The following is a 19,351-nucleotide window of genomic DNA, read 5'->3' as shown; positions in this document are numbered from 1 at the left end:
CTGAGCTATATCACCTTGTGTTATTTAGACATGTTAATAAGTTATCTTACATTGGAGGATTGTTATGTCAGCTATGTATAAAGAATTATTTCTATTATTTCATGCGGTGAGGTGACGATTTTCAGAACATTGAGCAAGTTGTTGTGATCAATTGAGAATTGTGAAAAATCAGTGTCGAATGTAATCATTGATGACAAGTTGGTCTCATTGAGTTCTGAGCTATTGCATGTCTCTAACTGATATCATTTTGTAAATAACATCAACTTGCATCTTCGAGTGAAAGAATCACTGATCGTAACAAACAAAAACAATGAAAATTAAAAGGAAAAATGCAGCGATCCAATAAGAAACACAAACGAGGAAATAGTGAAATTTATTTGGTGAACATTTCTAACGTCTATGGCATCTTAGCGACATTCAGAACCATCATGACATCTTCCACAAAAAATGTCTTGGCTCCAAATCATCCATGGTGATCGTGATAGGTGCTGTCAAACACACTCTAAAACCTTCTACCTTCTTCTCACCGCCTTGCTATTCCTCTCCATGGAGATCACTGTTATTCATTCTCAACGTTTCCAACCACAATCACCCAACACACTCCTCCAAACATTCTCAAATGTGAAAACACTCAACTTGTTGTCAATTCTCTCGGACCCCAAGTCATCACAAGAAATTCTAAAAACCTCTCGAGTCATTGGTGTGAGTGAGTATGTCTTCTTGTTTGTGTGGAGGAACAAGTTCATGCAACGATTCAAACACATTGTTCAAAAACCAGAGACTTTGAACGATTTGTTTGACAAAATTTCACCAATGATGACAAACGATTCCTCCTCTAACTCCTCTTCATCACCTCCCATCTTGGCCATCTCATCGGACAGTTCTTATTTTAGAATCTTCAATGAACCATTCATGAAAAGTCAATTTCCTGGAAATTACAACATCAAAACGAAGGCAATATCATCGAATCGGGATTGTTTGACTGGAAATACCATGGTGGATGTCGATGCATTCATTCAGACATCATCGCCGAGTGTTTTCAAAAGATTCAAAGATAATGCAGAAATTATAGACCACACTGGACAATGGACCAGTTTGCAGGATTTATGGATCTATCCCTTATCTCCAAGAATTGTTTTTCTTTTACCCATTGTAAACCCAATGGAGAGTTGGAATGAAACACTTGTGGTCTCCTTTTTGCAAAATGCCATTCAAAATCAAACAAAATATTTGAACATTCCTCAAGAGTGTGGAAATGAGAATATTTTGAATCGAGATTCTGCTTGGATGAAATATGGATTTTCATTTCTAAATTTTACACCATACGATATGGATGTCTTTGGAAAATTGTGGAATGTATCGATTCTATACGATCAAAAGTACCTTTCTCAAGTCTTTCAGAGTGGAGAATTAGGAAGTGTCACATTCAATCAAACGATCGATAGTGTTCTCTCGATGATTTCTGCATCGAATTGCAACTATTGCCCATACTCAATTTGTATCGATTTGGATGAACAAGACTATGCAAGTTACATTGCTATTGGAATTACTATTTTATATTATATAATATTCTTTTCGACAGGAATGTTTAAAAACTATGCCATGAAGCGACGATTGATATTACCTTATTTACCCATTTTTGGAATTCTTCGAAATTGGAGTAATACTTCTCTCTCACAACGAGTTTGTTTTTCCCTTTTCAGAATTGTACCACTAGGTTCTGTTCTAGTCGTTGTAGCTGTTTACTTTGCCACAACCATTCGATTCTTTTATTTAAGAAATTTATACACATTCATGACCAAGACCACATCGAGGGATTCATGGACCAAAGTTCACAGAGTTATGGGTTCGGCTCTAGCTGGAATTTTACTCTCGGTGTTGGCTGCTCTTGTATTCAACATTGTTGTGCTCATTCCCATCTCTTCGTCTCTTGTGGTGATGGAAATTTATCAAGGGATCAATTATACTGGTGTTGCTGTGGTCATTCTTGCAGTATTGATGAGTACAGGCACGTTTATTGTTGATGCCATTTTGAATAGAACCAATATTAAGAGATTTGGTATTTACAAGTTTTTACTTTTTGATGATCCTTTCTATTTGAGAATTGACCTTATTTGTACTGTGTTGATCTTGTTGTTCTTGATTATTTATATAATTACCAGTACCATCGTTGGTGTCGTCTATGCAGTGATGGATGTATTCATTTCCATTTGTATTATACAAGTGTGTGGTGGAAATGTAATGCTGTTGGAATTGGCCAAACATGTCCTTTTCAAAAAAAGAAAGGCAGAGAATGGTGAATTGGAACATCTCATGAGGCACAATAAGGAATTTTATGCTCTCATTTCAGAATATTCTGCTAAGGAATTTTCCTATGAAAATATTGCCTTTTTTTGAGTTTATTTATGATTATAAGACTGGAAAAAGTATGGATTTAAATACAATGAAACTCATGGAACAACAATATGTGTCACCTTATTCGAAATATGAAGTGAATTTACCATCACAAGTGAAAAAAGATTTGTCCGAATTGATTCGTCAACTCAGCAATAATGAGCTCAATGAAAAAGAGATGAAAGAAAAGAAGGAAAAAGTGATTCTCTCTCTTTTTGTTGAGTTGTTGAAGAATCTTTCTGACACGTATCATAGAATGCAGCAAACAAAGCAATATTTGAACTGGTTGGAGGTGTATAAGGTGCAAAAAGAAGCTCATGTGGTCGCTCTGGAATGATTAATTATTACTTGTCATGGATGAAACTCTGAGAGAAGGGCTGATTCTTCAGAATGGTTCGTTATTCATAAGAGATTGTTTCTTCTCAAATTCTTGAATGATTAACAATTCAAAGTTCAAAGTTGCCACCAGATGATGTTCATTGAATGCCATGAACCTTGCATGCATGCATTCGAGCCTTCTCAATAAGTTTTTGTCTGAAATCAAAGTGTCGACATCTCAACATTTGACGGTCGGTTTTCACATCCATTCAGAGAATTCGTGGAGGCTGTGGTGGTGTCACATAAAATGTCCCTTGTTGATACATCCATCCTTCTAAGGTGATAAGTGGTACTATCATCTGCCGCACATTAAAAAGGGCTGTCTCGGAATTTGCATGATTGGAGTAAGAGAATGAATTTTCTTTTGTTATGAATTAAAGAGAGTCGTATTTTCTTACTCCCTATTATTTCGACCAAGTTCAAGCCATCTTTTCAAATAAAGTGTCCCTGCAGAAAAGACCATTAAAAATTTTATTGAGGAAATTTAAATAGATTGGATTGACTGATAGAAAGTTCAAAAATAATCGCTGGAGCAATCCGATCCAATCCGTCGAACCTGTTTAATTAAATTACCTCATTGAAAGTTTGATTGACCCCAAGTGGGATCGGTATTACAAAAAAAAATCTAATTAGTTTATTGTTAGCACCATTGGTGCTGGTAAATCCGTGAGGATTGGGGATTGTTTTTGAAATGGTTTTTTGAATCTTGAGTTTTCATAGTATTTGGTGTGACATTTACCAACTAGTAAGGTGAGAATTATTTGGATTTCAGGCCAATTTTGGTAAATATTTGGTAAATTTTTAAGGTTGAGTATTTGAGTATCTCGAATCATTACTCCGTCATGGTGGATATGATGAAAACGTTTCTTCTATCACAGTATCTTGATTCTTGATAATCGTGGGCATTCCCCAATCAGGGAGAAGCAAGTTGGCTACAAAGGCAGTTTTGGAAGCATATCCTCACGAACTTACACACATGGATATTAGAAATTCTCCTTTTGATGATGTGCATGGTTTGGAGGAACGATTTTCGAACAAAACTTTTGATGTCAATGATGCAATTGCGAGTATTATTCGTGGATTAGCCAAGACATTGAGAGGAGAGCTAGATGCGCTTGAGGAGGTCACCAATGACACCAAAAACAGAGAGCAAGAGGCATCAGAGTCCTTAAATCGATTCAAAAGAGCTCTTCGAAGATTTAAGGAAGTGGTGATTCCTGCCAATAAGCCTCACCTATTTTTCGTGAATCATATGGAAGCATTTTCTTCTTTAACCAGAGATGTTGTGGGTTTACGAGCATTGGAATATTTCATGTTATGGTTAATTAACTTAACTCGTGATTATCGAAATATTAGGTATGTGTGTGGTGTGATCAAAAAACAATCATTCCCTGAGTTGTGATCATGAATTAACACAATATTTACAGAGTATTATTGACGTGCTCACCCTTATTTTACTATGATTTCATGATGGATATTCCATTCAGAGATAATTTACAAATCATTGGTTTAGGTGATTTACCAAAACATGAGGCTCAGAGTGCCTATGAAAAATTTGTTTCCTCTTTTTCGTGCCAATTTAATTCAAAAGAAAAACCAATTCCATCTCCTCCTGATTTTGAGCAAGTTTACAGCATTTTAGGAGGAAGACTTCATGATTTAAGCAAATTTGTTGAGCTTTACTACACCACTCAACAAAAAGTAGAAGATTATCCTGATCTAGGTGCCACTATATCTAAATTCTCACAAGTTCTATATCCAGAATTGTATGGAAAATTACTGAGAGCGCAAGTTTCATCTCCTGTTTTATGGGAAAAGGAGCATGTTGTCACTGCATGGAAAATGCTTCTCAATGCACCCAATCATGTCGTTCCATACGTGAAATTCATTGAACAAATTCCTATGAACATTTTTTATTCGATGCTTCGGTATGGACTTGTTTTATTTCGACCTCAATCGAGCGGATATTGTGATTTTGAAATTTGTAAAAAGATGGACACAGTTACTTTTAGAAGACCACTGGATAAAATTGCTGCAAAAAAAGTGCTCGAAAATTTGAATGAAAACAGCCTCAATAGTGGATTTTAAGAGTTTCCACTCGGAATAGTTGACTTTTTTGTGAGAAGTGACTCTTTGTTGAGCATTATTGTGGCAATATTCATTGAAAGATTGGAGATAAATCTTGAGTTCTTCTCGTACTGTCTAAGTTCACTGACTAATTATCTAAATATAGATTGATTCAAATGGTGAACAGTCTTGAAGAAAACTGAATTTTTCAACTTTAAAAAAGAACTACACCAGCGCACTTGGCCGCTTGTTGAGAATACAACCCCAATGATGATGGAGCATTCAACTTCTGCAACCTCCTTTTCAACCATGACCACCAGCATGACATCCTCATTGTCTACCCTCACAGTATATCACATTGCTGTAGTGGGCTCAGAAAATGTTGGAAAATCGGCGCTCACCATTCAATACATTCAACACATCTTCACTGAGGAATACGACCCAACTATTGAAGACTCTTACACGAAACGAACACGAATTGATAACAAGGCATGCTTGTTGGAGATTGTCGATACATCAGGTCAAGACGAATACAAGATTTTACGAGACTCATACATGAGAAGTGCCTCTGCTTTTCTCTTGGTGTTGAGTGTGACTGATCGAAAGAGTATGTATGCCATCCGAGAATTTCACGAACACATTTTACGAGTGAAGGAACACGAAGAGAAACCAATGGTTCTCGTTTGTAATAAGTGTGACTTGGATTCACAGCGAGAATGTTTCATGCAGGAAGCGAGAATGTTGGCAAAGGATTTGGGAATTCCTCACGTCATTGAAACCTCTGCCAAAACGAGATGGAATGTCAAAGAGGCATTTGAACTCTGGGTACGAGAAACTAGAAAAGCTTCTGAAGAGGGCCTCCAGAGCTTGGCTCATCCTATTGGAGAGGGAAACATCTTGAAGACGAGATCCAAGCGCAAATTACGACCATGTGTGGTGATGTAAATATGTTTTTGAACCAACTTGAGTTGTCACTTTCATCAATTCCCTCCAATCCACATACTTGATTCCAAGAATACCGAGATTCAAACACTGTTGCCACCTACACACATTTCCATCCTTCCATTTTCGTGGTCCTTTGTCTCACCACAAGCTGTTTTGATCTCTACCATGCTTGTCTATACACAGGTTGGGACTGTTTGGATGCAAAGCGATTATTCCACCAACTATTCTTGGAAAAAGACAAAAGAGTTTGCAAACAATATTCCAACAAGAACGATCAATGGTGTTGTGTGGGATTCTGTTTTTAACTATATTTTGACCAGTGGTCCAAAAGGTGACATTCGAATTCTTACCAACCAAGAAGGAGAATCGGTTAAACACTTGACTCTTGAATGTGTCAAGTTACATGGAATGTGCATCAATGAAATGACAGGAGAGCTTTATGTGTGTAGTGGTTATGATGTCACCATTTTCAAGTAAACTTTGTTGTTGAGTTAAATATTACACCACATGTGTCGATATGTATTTGCTTTGTGTGAATGAAATTTCAATATTGAAATCGTCGTTTAATGAGCTAGCTCATTATAGGTGGAATGCATTATTGTTGATAACCTCTTCGGACATCCAACGATGCAGAAGAGGAATCTACTGCTGTTAGGATTGGAACATTTTCTTCATTTCTCAACTTTTGTTCATCTCTCAACTTGACAATATAATAAATTAAGAAATTTACAATGCCGACAGCAATCGCTAAAACCGCAATAAATATTCCAACTGTGAGATATAAACTCACATAGGGCACTTCTGAATCTGAAATGTAAGAATCTTCATATAGATTATAAACTCCAAATACTCGTTGATTGTAAAAATAGGATCCTGTGAAATTGAAATTAATTTCATCCAAACAAGTTCGATTCATGAGAAACACATTTGGATGTTCCATAGTGATGAAATTGACCAATAATTGCATTCCAACAGGAATAAATGACTCTCCAACAGTTGGACTCGATTCCAAAGTGCCATGAACAGAGAATGGAATAATCACAAGATCATGTGAATTTCCACCAATCGATGCATTAAGTGCCAATGCTGACCATAATGGAGTATTTGGATCTAAATTACCATTTAAGATTAAAAGAGGAGTGTTGGTGGTGAATTTTTGTTGAAAATAATCAGCATCAAGTGTGTAGGTGGGCCATTGAGTAACATCCAATCTGGATGCAAGAGAAACTCCAATTCCACCCATTAAAATTTCTGAGCTATTGAACTCGTTCATTAATTGTTCCAATTTCACATTTGGATCCCACATTTCAGAAAATGCAATATTGTATCTAAGAACAAGTGACATGAGAGGTACCTTTTGTGTTGTCTGAGTCGTAGTCGTAGTAGTCGTAGTGGTGGTTGTCATGAAAATCTTCTTGATATGAAGTAAAAATGGAATATCTACATATTCATCGCATCGATCCATTCGATAAAAAATTGCAGGAATGAGCATTCGACCATATTGATCTGAAATTAAATGATCAAAAATTCCTTTCCATTCTAAAAGTGAAATTCCTTCTGAAACTGGTCGACAAGTATCGTTCACATAGACACTTCTCAATATTTGGTGCATATAGGAGATTAAATTTCCATCATTCTTTGAATTGAAAACTTTTTCAAACTTATCTTTACATTCATTCTTGAAATTTAAGTAAACTTGTTTGTTGTGAAGAATGGAAGTGTCACGACCTTCTTCCACAAATTGAGAAGTTGCAATTCCAGAGAAATTTCCACCACAAAGTTGCATGAAAGCATTTCCAACTGCTGTGAAATCTTCATCAAATAAATTGAGGGTAAGACTTCCTGTTTTCACTTTTTCGTTCATTCCCATTGGAGCTGGCTTTCCAATGACATTGACAACTCCGTCCATGATGTACCCGGAAATTAAACCCTCATTACCAGTCAATTCTAAATAACGAATCATTCTGGAAACCCAAACAGTACCATACGATTGACCCAATACGAATACTTGTTGATTTTGAGGAGCATTGATGGATTGAATGAGTTTGACCATATCAATTCCAGCTTGCTGTTTGAAATTTCACGTTTGTTGTAAAAGCAATTCAATAATAAGGCAATATTGACCAAAATTATTTCAAGATCGATTTGGGTGCGCATCACAGTGTCACATTCTCAGTGTGACCATTGCACCATTGCACAAAAACTTACCTTTGAAGAAAAGAGATGAGTTTTTCCAGGCCATTCATTTGCAAAAGCTTGAGCACATCCATTCTTTGTCCATTCCTTTTCACTAATAACAACTCCTTCATCACTTCCTGGAGTTTCTGCTTGTGTTGTGACACATGTGACACGACTGCTTCGACCAACTCCTCGATGATCTGTTGTGTAAACATCGAATTGACCACCTAACAATTTTACTAACAAGTCCATATCCAAATCAAAAACATTGCTGGCCTCTCCTGGGCCTCCAGCTAATAGCCATAATGCACGAGGAGCATTCTTTGTGGAATCGGCTCTCATTCGCTTGACAAATAATTTAATCATTTCGGACTGAGGTGCGGAGTGATCGAGTGGAACATTGATTTGAGTACATTCGGCTTTGGTTCGATAAGTTTCGTTTTTGAGAGAATCTGTTCGTCATCATTAGAATTATTATTTGTGAATTGTGTGAATTATTTAACAAAAAAATTGAAATCATAAAAATTGGTGGAACCGTGTTGTTGTTGTAATACCAAAAATTAATAAATACATGTGGTTTGAAAATCATGTAGTTGTTTCCATATTTTGAATTTAGAATATGGACCAACTATTATTGAGTTTGACATCACTTACTCATGTAATTGACAGCATCAATCATGGTAAAATATCGACGAAATTGTTGATCATTCAAACTTTGATGTGAAATATATTTTGTATTTTCAACAATTGAAAAATCCTCGTAATGATTACAGACATTCCATTGAACTCCATCGGAGGCCATGATGATGCTCGTATTGATAATATTGATGATGATAACAATGATGGTCGTGATTAAAATAAAAGTTGTTGTTTTCATTTTCGTAGAGTTTATGGGTGATGAAATTTATGTCTCTCCTAAAAATTCATTATTGAACATTCACTGTTGGCCAACACAACAAGAGAGATTTTTTTGGAGTTCATGTTTTGGGTTCAGCAGGGATGAATAAAGACTTCATCAACAACTGTACTAATAAGGAACAAAGAAGTAATTACCTCTGAATAGGATCGAAGAGGTTTGGATCTTCGTTAAGAAATGATGTTGCCATCATTTCTTCATCTGATATATCACTAATGTCAGCATCACCAATATCAACACCATTTTCCAAATACGAGTTGACAAAATCCCTCAATACTTGATAAGGATCAGTACTTTCTACAATACCGTTCAGATATGCCTTAAATGTTGGATCTTGTTCAGAGATGTTTTTCCAAATATCAAGGGCTAATTGAAATTTCTCTTGATGTTTCAGTTGGTTAAGTTTGGATATTAACTCCAATCTTTTTTGTGGGTATATCATGGCATAAAAACATTTCAATAAACTCCCTTAGGCCTTATATTCAATTCCTTTGTTGTCAATCCAATTTCTCACATATTCTTCTGCACAAAAAGCTGCTGTTCCTGCGAATCCTTGAAAAAAAGATTCGCGTTCTTCAATAGCGAATCCCCAGTCTGCAAGAATAATCGTGCCGTTTGCATCTTGTAAGATGTTCTCTGGCTTGATATTTCTATGATAGATTTCTCTTTTGTGAATTGCTTCGAGAAGTGAAGTTAGAGGCGCCACAGAATTTAGTATATTTTGACCATCTAAAGTGTTTTGGATAAAGTTTTCGAAGGGCTCATACACTGGAAAGAAAACGCAATGCTGATTTTTGTGGATCATCTTTGGTGTGTGTGGAATATCTTGTATCCTTGCAAGTATTTGTTGTTCATCTTTCATTGATTGCAATATATGGTCTTGGTGGGAGTTACAGAGTTTCATAGCACAATCTCTTTTTCGAGTCTTGAAGTCTGATATAACAACCTTAAAAACGTTACACGTTCCACCTGTTCCCAATAATTTCTTTACAGTAACAAAATAGTCTGGAGTTGGAACTGGATCCTCAATATTACCATATTGAAGCATTGAATACAAATAGGTGAGGCCTTGAGAAGTGTAATCATTGCTCTTAATCTTTGGATCAAATAATACGAAAGGAGCACTAATCTCATGGATAACCTCTGTTTCATTGAAGTATAAGCGCACAATCCGAATTTCAGTATAAGACAACAAGGCTGCGATAAATACTTTTCTATGTTTGTTGTACTTGCTCACTTCATACAAATATTTAAACACCTGCCCGATATGTTCCTCCTCATTTAGTTTAGCCTTCACTTCAATAACAGCTTCGACAATTTTACTCAAACCTTCCTGTTGTGCCAAATCTGAAATGTCATGGATGTTCAGCCATTTGGAAACAAGAACCATGAACGGTTTGTAGTTTCCGATCGTAACATAATCTCTAGTGTCCAAAGCTGTAAATTTACAATCATGCTCTGAAAAATTTCTTTCAAGGATTTGGAGGATTGCATCTTGAACCTCATCGTCCGTTTTAAAAGCTTTTTGGACGAAAAGTGAATTACAAGTTGTTGTTGCTTTATCGCAGCTTGTTAACCAATAAGGCTGATCGACATGAGTAAGGGAGTCCTTGATTTTTAAATAAAATTCGTGATTGGATGGGGTGGAATGGTTTGCGCTGCTCAGTCTTTTCGTCTGATGAATTCTTTGTTGGAGTTTTGCAATTTCTGTCTGTGCCATCAAGAGGTTTGTTTTCTCCTGCATCAGCTTTGTTTTCTGTTGCATCTGCCTTGTTTCCTCCTGAATTTGTTTAGTTTTCTCTTTCTCCTGAGTGATAATTTTAACAAACTCCAACAACTTGATCAAAACATCTTTATCATTGAGTACATTGGGATCCAAGTTTGGGAAATAGTGCTTAATACTTGCAAAAGGATTCATATCGGTATCACCCAAAGACGACCATGATGGAAGGGACTTTGCATGTTGATGTTGATATTTTTTTGTTATCTCCTAACCGCCAATGAACACTCGAAGCATGCTTCATCAAACCATTGCCACAGCCACAGAGAACAGCTTCAATATTCAGTGGATTGATGAGATTGGCATTGAGTTTGTTCAGTTTCTGGTTTATGCACATTTCACATTCAAAAATTGGAAAATGGAACTCTCAAAAAAGAAAAATGAAAAACTTGTGGAAAAGGTTTAGTTTGAGTGGAGGAGGAGGAGCACACATTTCATCATCATCATCTTCCTCCTCTCTTATGAACGGCACGACCTCGTCGTCAAATTTTCATGGAAGCGGAGAGGAGAAGATTGATGATAAATATGGGAATGGAAGTAGCCAACAATTAAAACATGAACGTTCATCGGAAGGAAGTCGTACTATTTCCTCTCATAACAACAATTCGGATTCGGTAATGCAACTCCAACAGTCCATCCCAAAACAGAGTGTAAACGGAGTTGAGGCAACACGAAAAACTACATCATCATTGAGATCATCACCATCCACAACAACCAACACAAACCTGCTCAATCAGGAAATTCAAAATATCATTTTCAATACAAATCAATCATTAACCAATTCTATCGTGCCCAATGTACAGCCAGAATATTATTTAAAGTTTATTGTTATTGGTGGTCCGAATGTCGGAAAGTCTGCCATCATTAACAAGTACATGAAAAACAATGAACATCCCTCCCTGATGATCTCTCCGACAAGCAATGGACTCTACATTCCCACCATTGGTGTGGATTTGTATTCAAAACCAATTCGCAAATACCGAAATGCTCCTCTTGAGAAGCAAACTGCCATTCAGTTTCCAGTAAGATTGAACATTTTAGATATTCCACACAGTGAGCATTCTAAGAAAACAGTTTCTCGATATTTTGAAAATTGTCATGGAATTTTAATAGTCTTTGACATTACGAGTGCGAAATCAGTTTCTGCAATTGATCAATGGCGAGGGAAAATTCCAGTTCATTTAATACCTAACACGATATTAATTGCTCACAAGGCAGAAATGAAACCCCACATTATCAACTCTAATTCATTGGATAATTATGTGAGAGATGCAGGACTGTTGGCATGGTTTTCTACAAGTGTCAGAAATCAACAATCCATTACTAGGCCATTTCAATATCTTATTGACAGAACATTATCGAAAATGGTTCGAAAATATAATGGCCTACCCACACTCAATCATTTTATGAATAATGGGGCAACATCAAATAAGAAATTGCAAATCCCCATCTCCAATTCTACGAGTGTGAACAATAATAACAATAATTCCATAGCAATTACTGGTCAAGCAATCCATCACTCAAATACACCAGAGCTTTCTCCATATTCAACCTCGGCTGAGTCCTCAAACTCTGCTGACAGCAGGGATTTTTTGGAAAATCAAAAGAATTTTTTGGGAGAGCGCTCCTCATGTTTGTATGATATTCTTGAAGAGAAGAATCCAAATCTCACATTGGAAGCCATAGAAAATTTTAAAACTGAAATTTCCTCTTTCTACTATCAATTATCGAATAGATTTTTGGAATTTAAAAAAGCATGTCAGTCACAACATAATGAGAATGATTCTCATTTACTGGACATGCTTAGTAATGAGTGTGATGCTGAGAAAATTATTCTGTTGAACAAGCTTCAGCTTGTAGAGAAGGAAGTTGCAAAAATTGCTACCACAGAGAATGCCTCGCTGCTGTCCTCCTTACCAACAAAACATGTTACCAAATTGTATATTGAATTGAAGAGAGAATTTTACATTGTAAAATTAGGTAAGTAGAAGAGGCAGCTCACAAAAATAATTATTATTGTACAAAATGAAATGGTGATTATTGAATTGAACAGACAAGTGGATTAGTTTTTGGAATTCTCTAAAAACTCGATTTTGCCTTAATTATATATTTTTTGCATCTAACTCTTCAGTTTCCAATTCAAATTCAACAAATCATGACACGAATTTTGTGAATAGTGGGTAAGTGAACCAAAAGATTCTTTATATAATTATTTCTTCAATTTTCAAATCATTTTATGATATTTGAAAATGATAACAAACAGTACAAGCGGTTCTGACCTTTCGTTACCTCTTTCTCAACAACCTACAAATCAAGCTATTTTGAAGAAATTAGAATCTCGTAAACACAAGATTGAAAAACTGAAACATCAATATAGAAATTTGATAAAACCAAATTCTTCTCTAGCCATCACCATGCAACAACCAGAAATGGAGCTTCTTGTGGAAAATGACAATACTTTTTCAGTGATTAATCAAAACTTTAGTATTGACATGATTTCAGACCTGTATCCAGCATTGTCAAACACAACCAACATTTCAAAAGAAAGTCCTAATGAGAATGACATTTCTCAGCAATAGGAAGTTTATACAAGCAATATTTTTGAAATGAAATCACATTTGCCGCACTATTGGAATATGCTTTTGCAATTACAACTTGCTTTTGAAGAGGTAACGTTTCTGACAAACAAAATAACGATTTGGACAAACAGGATGTTGAACTTTATTGCAGCAGCTCTTGGAGTTGGTAAATCAAAGCTCCCAAAGGAAGTTGGATTGAGATTATCCAAAGAACATTTCAAAAAAGACACTTTATGCCTTCCTCTCTTTGCTTGATCATTAGAATCCACTTGATGAGCTTGCTTCATCATTCCATCTTTTTGCTCTAATGCATCTGCTTATGTGCCAACTCAAATATTCACTTTTTGGATTTACCACCTCTTGATTTGGGTCGTGGTTGTTGAACTTGTTGTTACTCTCTCGTGACCACTTATTCCAACAAACCCATGACCGATCATAAACCCTTCTACCTATCGAAAATTTTTGGCTGGACTGAATCTTGAATAAAATTCAAAAGATTCGGGGCGGTTCTATTTCGATGGGCATCAAATGTCTTTCTCGATTGAACAACTATTTTTATATTCGAAACGAAAAAAATATCATGATTTCTCAGGAATTTCTTATTGCTGAAGGTTTTTTGCCCAGGTTTTGGCGATGTAATGGTGTTGAAGGCTCCAACCCATCTTGTTCCTAGATTTAAGCACTTACACAAATGATGCAAGTTTCATGACATCATTTCATTCACAGACTCTCGAACAGATCAACAAGGATCACAACACCGAAACATCTCAAGACAATGAACCGGAATTAGATTGGACTTTAAACGATGAAGACCAAACGCAACTACTAGTAGAGTTTTATTCATATGAAAGAGACGATTCTGCTAAAGCATTTTCCAATTGAGAATACTGACAAAAGTCATAATTGTTGTGCTTACTGCAAGAGATCAACTCTAAATGTGGTTACAAATGTACTGCATGCGGAGTAAATTTACATTTGAAATGTTTCCTGGCACACGAACTCAAAACCATATTATACTAAATCATTGTTTATGTAGAAACGCACAAGTCATTAATTTGATTGGGTTTTTCGAAAAGGTGAAGATGTTGCGTGTTGAACATATAATGTCATTAGCGATCTTGGATGAGTTGATCTGTTTGAGACAAAGGAAGTGGAATTCTCGGATACTAATTTTGTTTTTGTTTCACACCTTTACTGGATTAGGGACTGTACTATTATTTGCCACTCAGCTTCTAATTCAACTGGTGCCCCTAACAAAAATCAAAATTCAATATCTACACTCGCAGCCTATAGGCTGCTTAATAAATGATTGAAAATACAGGGGAAACTCTTTCAATTTTTATTTTTCGATAGGTGGAAGGGTTAAAAGCCATGCGCCTCCAACACAACCTCAAATGAATTTAATTAAGGACTCACTTTAAAAAATGCATCGACATTCCGCCAACCGTACAACAACTTGTCGTCATGGTCATGTTGGTCGATCAACATCAAGTGATGCTTCCAGCTGTGGCTGTCGATTGGGAGTGTTATTGGATTTATGTTTTTTTTCAATTTTATTACTCGTTCTGTACATTGCCGTTGATCCGGAATTGTTGTATTTGAGAGTAAAATTGTATGAATATTTGAAAATTCAAATGTAGATAAATGATCATATTGCAACGAATATACAAACTCTAATCATAGAAATGGAAACACTCGGAAATGACATCATTGCTTGGAGTAATTTTCCCTGCTGGCCTTATATAATTGAGATAATGTGTAGGGAGGCCCTTGTAGTGCTTGGGATTGAAATTAGAAAAGTCCTTTGGAATAAATTTGGCAAATTGCATTCCTTGTAAATCGTTGCACAATGGTCCTTCATGTGGTGCTCGTTTGTTGGTGTCCCATTTTGCCATTTGTGGTTGACCATAAGGATCAAAACAACCGTTGGCATTCATTCCTTGCACCATACCACCGGACTGCGGTGTTTGAGATTGAGCTGGATAAAAGAATGGTTGCTGTTGCTGTTGGTTCGAATAATACACTCCATTCGGCACAGGTGGTTGCATTTGTTGTTGATAATCTTCTGGAGCGTGACCAGCAGATGTTGCTACTTTGTCGACTGCCGTTTCTGTATTAGGTGTCTTTCCCTTCTCTTCAATGGTTGATGATGAAACAGGTACTTGTTCCTCTGTGACCGCTTGTGACACAATCTTGTCCGTCTTTTTAGAGTCTTGCTCCTTTTTAGATTGTTTTTTCGATTTGCTTTCCGTCGTGGTAGCGGCTTTAAGGTCATCCTCAGTCGCTCCATAACTGTGTCTCTCTTTTCGTTCTTCGTCTGGATGATTGTACTTGTCAAATCGGTCAAAGGTCTTCCAGTAATAACTTTTTGGTCTCCATTGTTTGAAGTCCTCTTGATCGACGAGAAGTTTCTTCCATCCGTCGTATTCGTGTGTTTTGGATCTTCGTGCCACAATATCTTTGGCCACTTGTGTGGAGTTTCGAGGACCAACATTATAGGTCACCATATAACTCTTATCACTCACCGGTGTTGTGTTACAATAACCGAATGGGAAAAATGGAGCTTTTTCTCCTCGATTCATGTAACTGTTCAACTCTTTTTGATTTCGTTCCAAACTCAGTTTTTCCTCTTCTTCTATCTTGGCTTTGACCACATCTTGTTTGGTCATGAGCTGCTTCTTTTGGTTAAATTCCTTTTCTTGAATTTTCGACAAGGTCTTGCTGTACACGTCTGCATATAATTCTTGTTTGGTCTTTTTCTTGTTGGCATTGTTGCTGTCATTGTTTTGATAGGCACCTCTACTCTTTCGTTCGATGGATTCTGTCAATTGTGGAGCTTCTGGTTTGGTTTGAGAGGTAGTTGCAGTTTCAGCAGATGGCTTTTTCTGTGTCGAGGTGTTTCCTAAACTCGCTTGTTTCTTTTTTAGTTGAGATTTTGCATTGTTATTTTCATCGGCGAATGCGTCTGCAAATTCGGCTGCCTCATAATTGGATTGAGGAGTTGTACCAGCAGCTTGTGACGTGTTTGTGACAAATGCAGCAGCTTGTTGATAAATCTCTGGGTTGTATGTGTTGTTATTCTTTGCAGGCTCAGCGTATTGGTAAGGAGTGGAGGGTGGAACGTTTCCTGCAAAAGGAACAGAGGTATTTTGATCCACCACTACGCTCGCTCCACAATCGCAGCTCGCACCCAAGCAAGTATAGTATCCAAAGTTCTCTCGATGTTCGGTTTGCCATCGATTGTCGAGTTTGGGTTTTGAATCCTTGACCACCTCAAAACAAATTTTCTTTCTATTGTACCTCTTATTTGGAGCGTACACTTGAAATTCAGCTCCTTCGAGCTCTTGCAAGTATTTTGGATTCGTCGGGATGCCACTCTCAGGTAGACAACCAGGTCTTCGAGCCGTCGTGATGTTTGGTTGTGAGTTCAAACTACTACTATTAGTAGCCATCCATGGATGATTATTCATTACCTGCGTTTGTGGTTGATAGGATTGTTGAGCTAAATTCAGCATCTCTGACTGTTGATTCGAGGTGGTGATGCATCCTCTCATGACAACTGGTGTTGATGGACGACCTTGGCACGGCATGGAAACCCAAGTTGGTTGATTCGTTGTGGGGGTTGTGGGGGTTGTGGCATAATTGTTCAAGAGCATCGGAGGAGAAGAGGTAGTCGCATTTCCAGAATACGAAGATACAGGCGTCATGTATCCTCCAGGCATCAATGATGGATGTTGCATCTGTGGTTGTTGTTGTTGTGATGGTTGAGGAGATGGAAAAGTGGATGCATTAATTTTTTTTAAAAAATTCTGTAAAACGGTTCGAATTTGTTTTGGCGCCAAGTTTGGGTAACGGTCGCAACGACCTTCTTTCTCTTGTCATCATATGGTCAAAGTTCAAACCTCTAACTAGTTATGTACTATGTGATACATATATTGCTCTACCAAAATGAATAACAATTCCTAAACTAATTTGTGCTGAGTCGACTCAGATCTTGTATTTCTCTCTTAATTGTTGAACGGCATTTCTATGAGACGAAATGTAACTCCAACTCGAAAGAATTGTTGGAATATGTGTTTCCATGAGTGTCGAGTCGAGTCTTTCAACCATTTGCAACGTGTGATTCCGATAACAGAATGCAATAAAAATCCATTCTTGCCCATTGTTAAATTTTGTCAATGAAGGAGTGAGATGAATAGCAAATTGTGTTGCGTTTGTTAGGATATCAATGATCACCGTGCCCATTCTGGGATTATTAACTCGTGCTGCATTATTAGAGTAGAGCACATTCCAAAAGATAACATTAGTATTGTCTAGAGAATGAAGATGTGACTTTTTTGAATTTCTAATAAATTCAACGCTGGGTAGTTCATCTGAAAATAAATGTTTGTACTTTTTCATGGTGAGAATGTTTTTTAGAGATTCATAAATTTCTCTATCGCTTCCATTGAAGCATGATGTTGAACTTTCAAAGTACTTGTTTCGTTCGGTCTCATAGAGAAAGTTTAAAGAAAATAATTTAGCATGTCCATTCAATGATACGAGAATGTCTGTGAGGGGAATAATGCTGAGATCAAGGTGTTCAAATTTGTCAAACAGTGGCTCTATGGTTTTGAAATATTTAAAGTTGGTACATTGTAGATCCAGCTTTTTCAGTGTTGGATATTGCATGACAAAATTGATATCAAAAGTATCATCATTAATTGGATTGCCCTTCAAACAAAGAGTGCTCAATTTCAAGCTGTTCACATTTGGTACTTTTTTCAATCCCAGTTCTATCAAATAAACAGTTACGGCGTTTGGAATCTGTAGTAGAGAAATAAAGAAAGGATTGTCTGCGGAGGATAGGTTATTCTCCTCTCCAAAAGTGAATATACAGCGTTCCAATGTCAAGAAGGTAAGATTTGGCATATCAAATGATCTTTTCTCATTCTTGTCGCATTTCAAAGTAATGTGACACGATGTCAATGAAAGTGATTTCAAAAAAGCCAAATTTGGCAAAACATTTAAAGTAGTAAAACTTGAGGTTGTAAAAGTAGTTCTAACTTGGCTGAAATTCAACGATTCACAGTTATGAGAAATCACTTTAGGAAGACAAGTGTTCGAGATAGAGCTGCTTTGATACAAATCAATACTTTTCGTTTTCACTTGTAATAGGGGCATAGGGAGAGATTTGTCGAGGTGAATTGTCAATTTTGAGAATTCAATACAATCAATAATTGGTAATATATACTGTTCAAAATACTTTCCGTTTGAGAGTGTGAAAGGTGAGGTAGGTCGTATTATTAGGCTCTTTTTCTCTAGTGCTTTAAGTCTGTAAATATCAAATACATCTGTATATGTGAAGGGACCAGAAATTGTTAAACGATCAAAAACCAAGTTATGTTCCATTATTGAATAAAAATTGTCCATTGCACAATCAAGGAGTTTTAAATGTTTCACACGAAGATTCAAGAAAGGAGTAACATCGACATATGCCTTTACGTAACCTGATAAATGTAGAGAGAGAGTGTCCATTACATCTGTTGACCTTTTACAAGCCTGTGCAATACCATTCAAAATTTCTTTAACTGCATCATTGATGCTGTAATAGGATGGTATATGAATGGACACAACGACTTCCTTCTTATTGTGAACAGCCCTCTCTAAAATTGTGGTTACATTGTCAATGATTTGTTTGTGCATGTCCAAAGGCATCTCAAATTTGAATCCATTTGCCAAATGCATCATTGATTTGATTTTTGATTGAACGGTCGAACTTTTTTTCTTGTGTTGCTTTGTTTTCTTCAATACTTTCAAGTTTGTTATTTTTCTTAAATTCACAACAAACGTGTGATGATTTTGTTGTTGAATAAGCCTTGCTACATCTTTTGAAACGAAATACATGATATTCAAAAGAAAGTTCAAATCCAAATAGGGTACAATTTCATGAATAAATAGAGATCCATTAGCGCTCTCCAATAATAATTCTCTCCAGTCCATCGGAAGACCATGCTCTTGATGATTCGATTGCCTCTCGTTCCATGATTCGTGTTCATCATTCGAGTGTTTGAGTGTTGAACTTGACATTTTTTTTGTTTGATCCTTTATTTTCTAGATTTGCTTTTTTTATCA

At 36.5% G+C, this 19,351-nt stretch overlaps 11 protein-coding genes across 11 annotated transcripts; 6 read left to right on the top strand and 5 right to left on the bottom strand.

Moving 5' to 3' along the window:
- Positions 1 to 447: 447 nt before the first annotated feature.
- On the top strand, positions 448 to 2,397 carry FDP41_011245 (uncharacterized protein; the record flags this gene model as incomplete). Its single annotated transcript, XM_044701632.1, has 1 exon — positions 448 to 2,397. One exon carries the CDS (start codon positions 448 to 450, stop codon positions 2,395 to 2,397), a length of 1,950 nt encoding a protein of 649 aa, XP_044567028.1.
- A 46-nt stretch (positions 2,398 to 2,443) lies between these two features.
- FDP41_011244 (uncharacterized protein) lies at positions 2,444 to 2,731 on the top strand (the record flags this gene model as incomplete). The annotated part of the gene is made up of 1 exon (XM_044701631.1): positions 2,444 to 2,731. The coding sequence occupies one exon, from the start codon at positions 2,444 to 2,446 to the stop codon at positions 2,729 to 2,731; it is 288 nt and encodes a 95-aa protein (XP_044567027.1).
- Positions 2,732 to 3,748: 1,017 nt separating this feature from the next.
- FDP41_011243 (uncharacterized protein) lies at positions 3,749 to 4,860 on the top strand (the record flags this gene model as incomplete). The annotated part of the gene is made up of 2 exons (XM_044701630.1): positions 3,749 to 4,128; positions 4,200 to 4,860. 2 exons carry the CDS (start codon positions 3,749 to 3,751, stop codon positions 4,858 to 4,860), a joined length of 1,041 nt encoding a protein of 346 aa, XP_044567026.1.
- Positions 4,861 to 5,148: 288 nt separating this feature from the next.
- On the top strand, positions 5,149 to 5,784 carry FDP41_011242 (uncharacterized protein; the record flags this gene model as incomplete). The annotated part of the gene is made up of 1 exon (XM_044701629.1): positions 5,149 to 5,784. The coding sequence occupies one exon, from the start codon at positions 5,149 to 5,151 to the stop codon at positions 5,782 to 5,784; it is 636 nt and encodes a 211-aa protein (XP_044567025.1).
- Positions 5,785 to 5,949: 165 nt separating this feature from the next.
- FDP41_011241 (uncharacterized protein) lies at positions 5,950 to 6,261 on the top strand (the record flags this gene model as incomplete). The annotated part of the gene is made up of 1 exon (XM_044701628.1): positions 5,950 to 6,261. One exon carries the CDS (start codon positions 5,950 to 5,952, stop codon positions 6,259 to 6,261), a length of 312 nt encoding a protein of 103 aa, XP_044567024.1.
- Positions 6,262 to 6,379: 118 nt separating this feature from the next.
- FDP41_011240 (uncharacterized protein) lies at positions 6,380 to 8,764 on the bottom strand (the record flags this gene model as incomplete). The annotated part of the gene is made up of 3 exons (XM_044701627.1): positions 6,380 to 7,852; positions 7,993 to 8,414; positions 8,617 to 8,764. The coding sequence occupies 3 exons, from the start codon at positions 8,762 to 8,764 to the stop codon at positions 6,380 to 6,382; spliced, it is 2,043 nt and encodes a 680-aa protein (XP_044567023.1).
- Positions 8,765 to 9,011: 247 nt separating this feature from the next.
- FDP41_011239 (uncharacterized protein) lies at positions 9,012 to 9,320 on the bottom strand (the record flags this gene model as incomplete). Its single annotated transcript, XM_044701625.1, has 1 exon — positions 9,012 to 9,320. The coding sequence occupies one exon, from the start codon at positions 9,318 to 9,320 to the stop codon at positions 9,012 to 9,014; it is 309 nt and encodes a 102-aa protein (XP_044567022.1).
- Positions 9,321 to 9,347: 27 nt separating this feature from the next.
- Positions 9,348 to 10,796, bottom strand: FDP41_011238 (uncharacterized protein; the record flags this gene model as incomplete). Its single annotated transcript, XM_044701624.1, has 1 exon — positions 9,348 to 10,796. The coding sequence occupies one exon, from the start codon at positions 10,794 to 10,796 to the stop codon at positions 9,348 to 9,350; it is 1,449 nt and encodes a 482-aa protein (XP_044567021.1).
- Positions 10,797 to 11,038: 242 nt separating this feature from the next.
- FDP41_011237 (uncharacterized protein) lies at positions 11,039 to 13,237 on the top strand (the record flags this gene model as incomplete). The annotated part of the gene is made up of 3 exons (XM_044701623.1): positions 11,039 to 12,638; positions 12,712 to 12,838; positions 12,922 to 13,237. 3 exons carry the CDS (start codon positions 11,039 to 11,041, stop codon positions 13,235 to 13,237), a joined length of 2,043 nt encoding a protein of 680 aa, XP_044567020.1.
- A 1,673-nt stretch (positions 13,238 to 14,910) lies between these two features.
- Positions 14,911 to 16,977, bottom strand: FDP41_011236 (uncharacterized protein; the record flags this gene model as incomplete). Its single annotated transcript, XM_044701622.1, has 1 exon — positions 14,911 to 16,977. One exon carries the CDS (start codon positions 16,975 to 16,977, stop codon positions 14,911 to 14,913), a length of 2,067 nt encoding a protein of 688 aa, XP_044567019.1.
- Positions 16,978 to 17,224: 247 nt separating this feature from the next.
- FDP41_011235 (uncharacterized protein) lies at positions 17,225 to 19,306 on the bottom strand (the record flags this gene model as incomplete). Its single annotated transcript, XM_044701621.1, has 1 exon — positions 17,225 to 19,306. One exon carries the CDS (start codon positions 19,304 to 19,306, stop codon positions 17,225 to 17,227), a length of 2,082 nt encoding a protein of 693 aa, XP_044567018.1.
- Positions 19,307 to 19,351: the final 45 nt, after the last annotated feature.

Source organism: Naegleria fowleri (assembly GCF_008403515.1).
Source record: "Naegleria fowleri strain ATCC 30894 chromosome Unknown tig9, whole genome shotgun sequence".
In the NCBI taxonomy this organism is placed as follows: domain Eukaryota; phylum Heterolobosea; class Eutetramitea; order Acrasida; family Naegleriidae; genus Naegleria; species Naegleria fowleri.
This window is presented reverse-complemented; position numbering and strand designations above follow the sequence as displayed.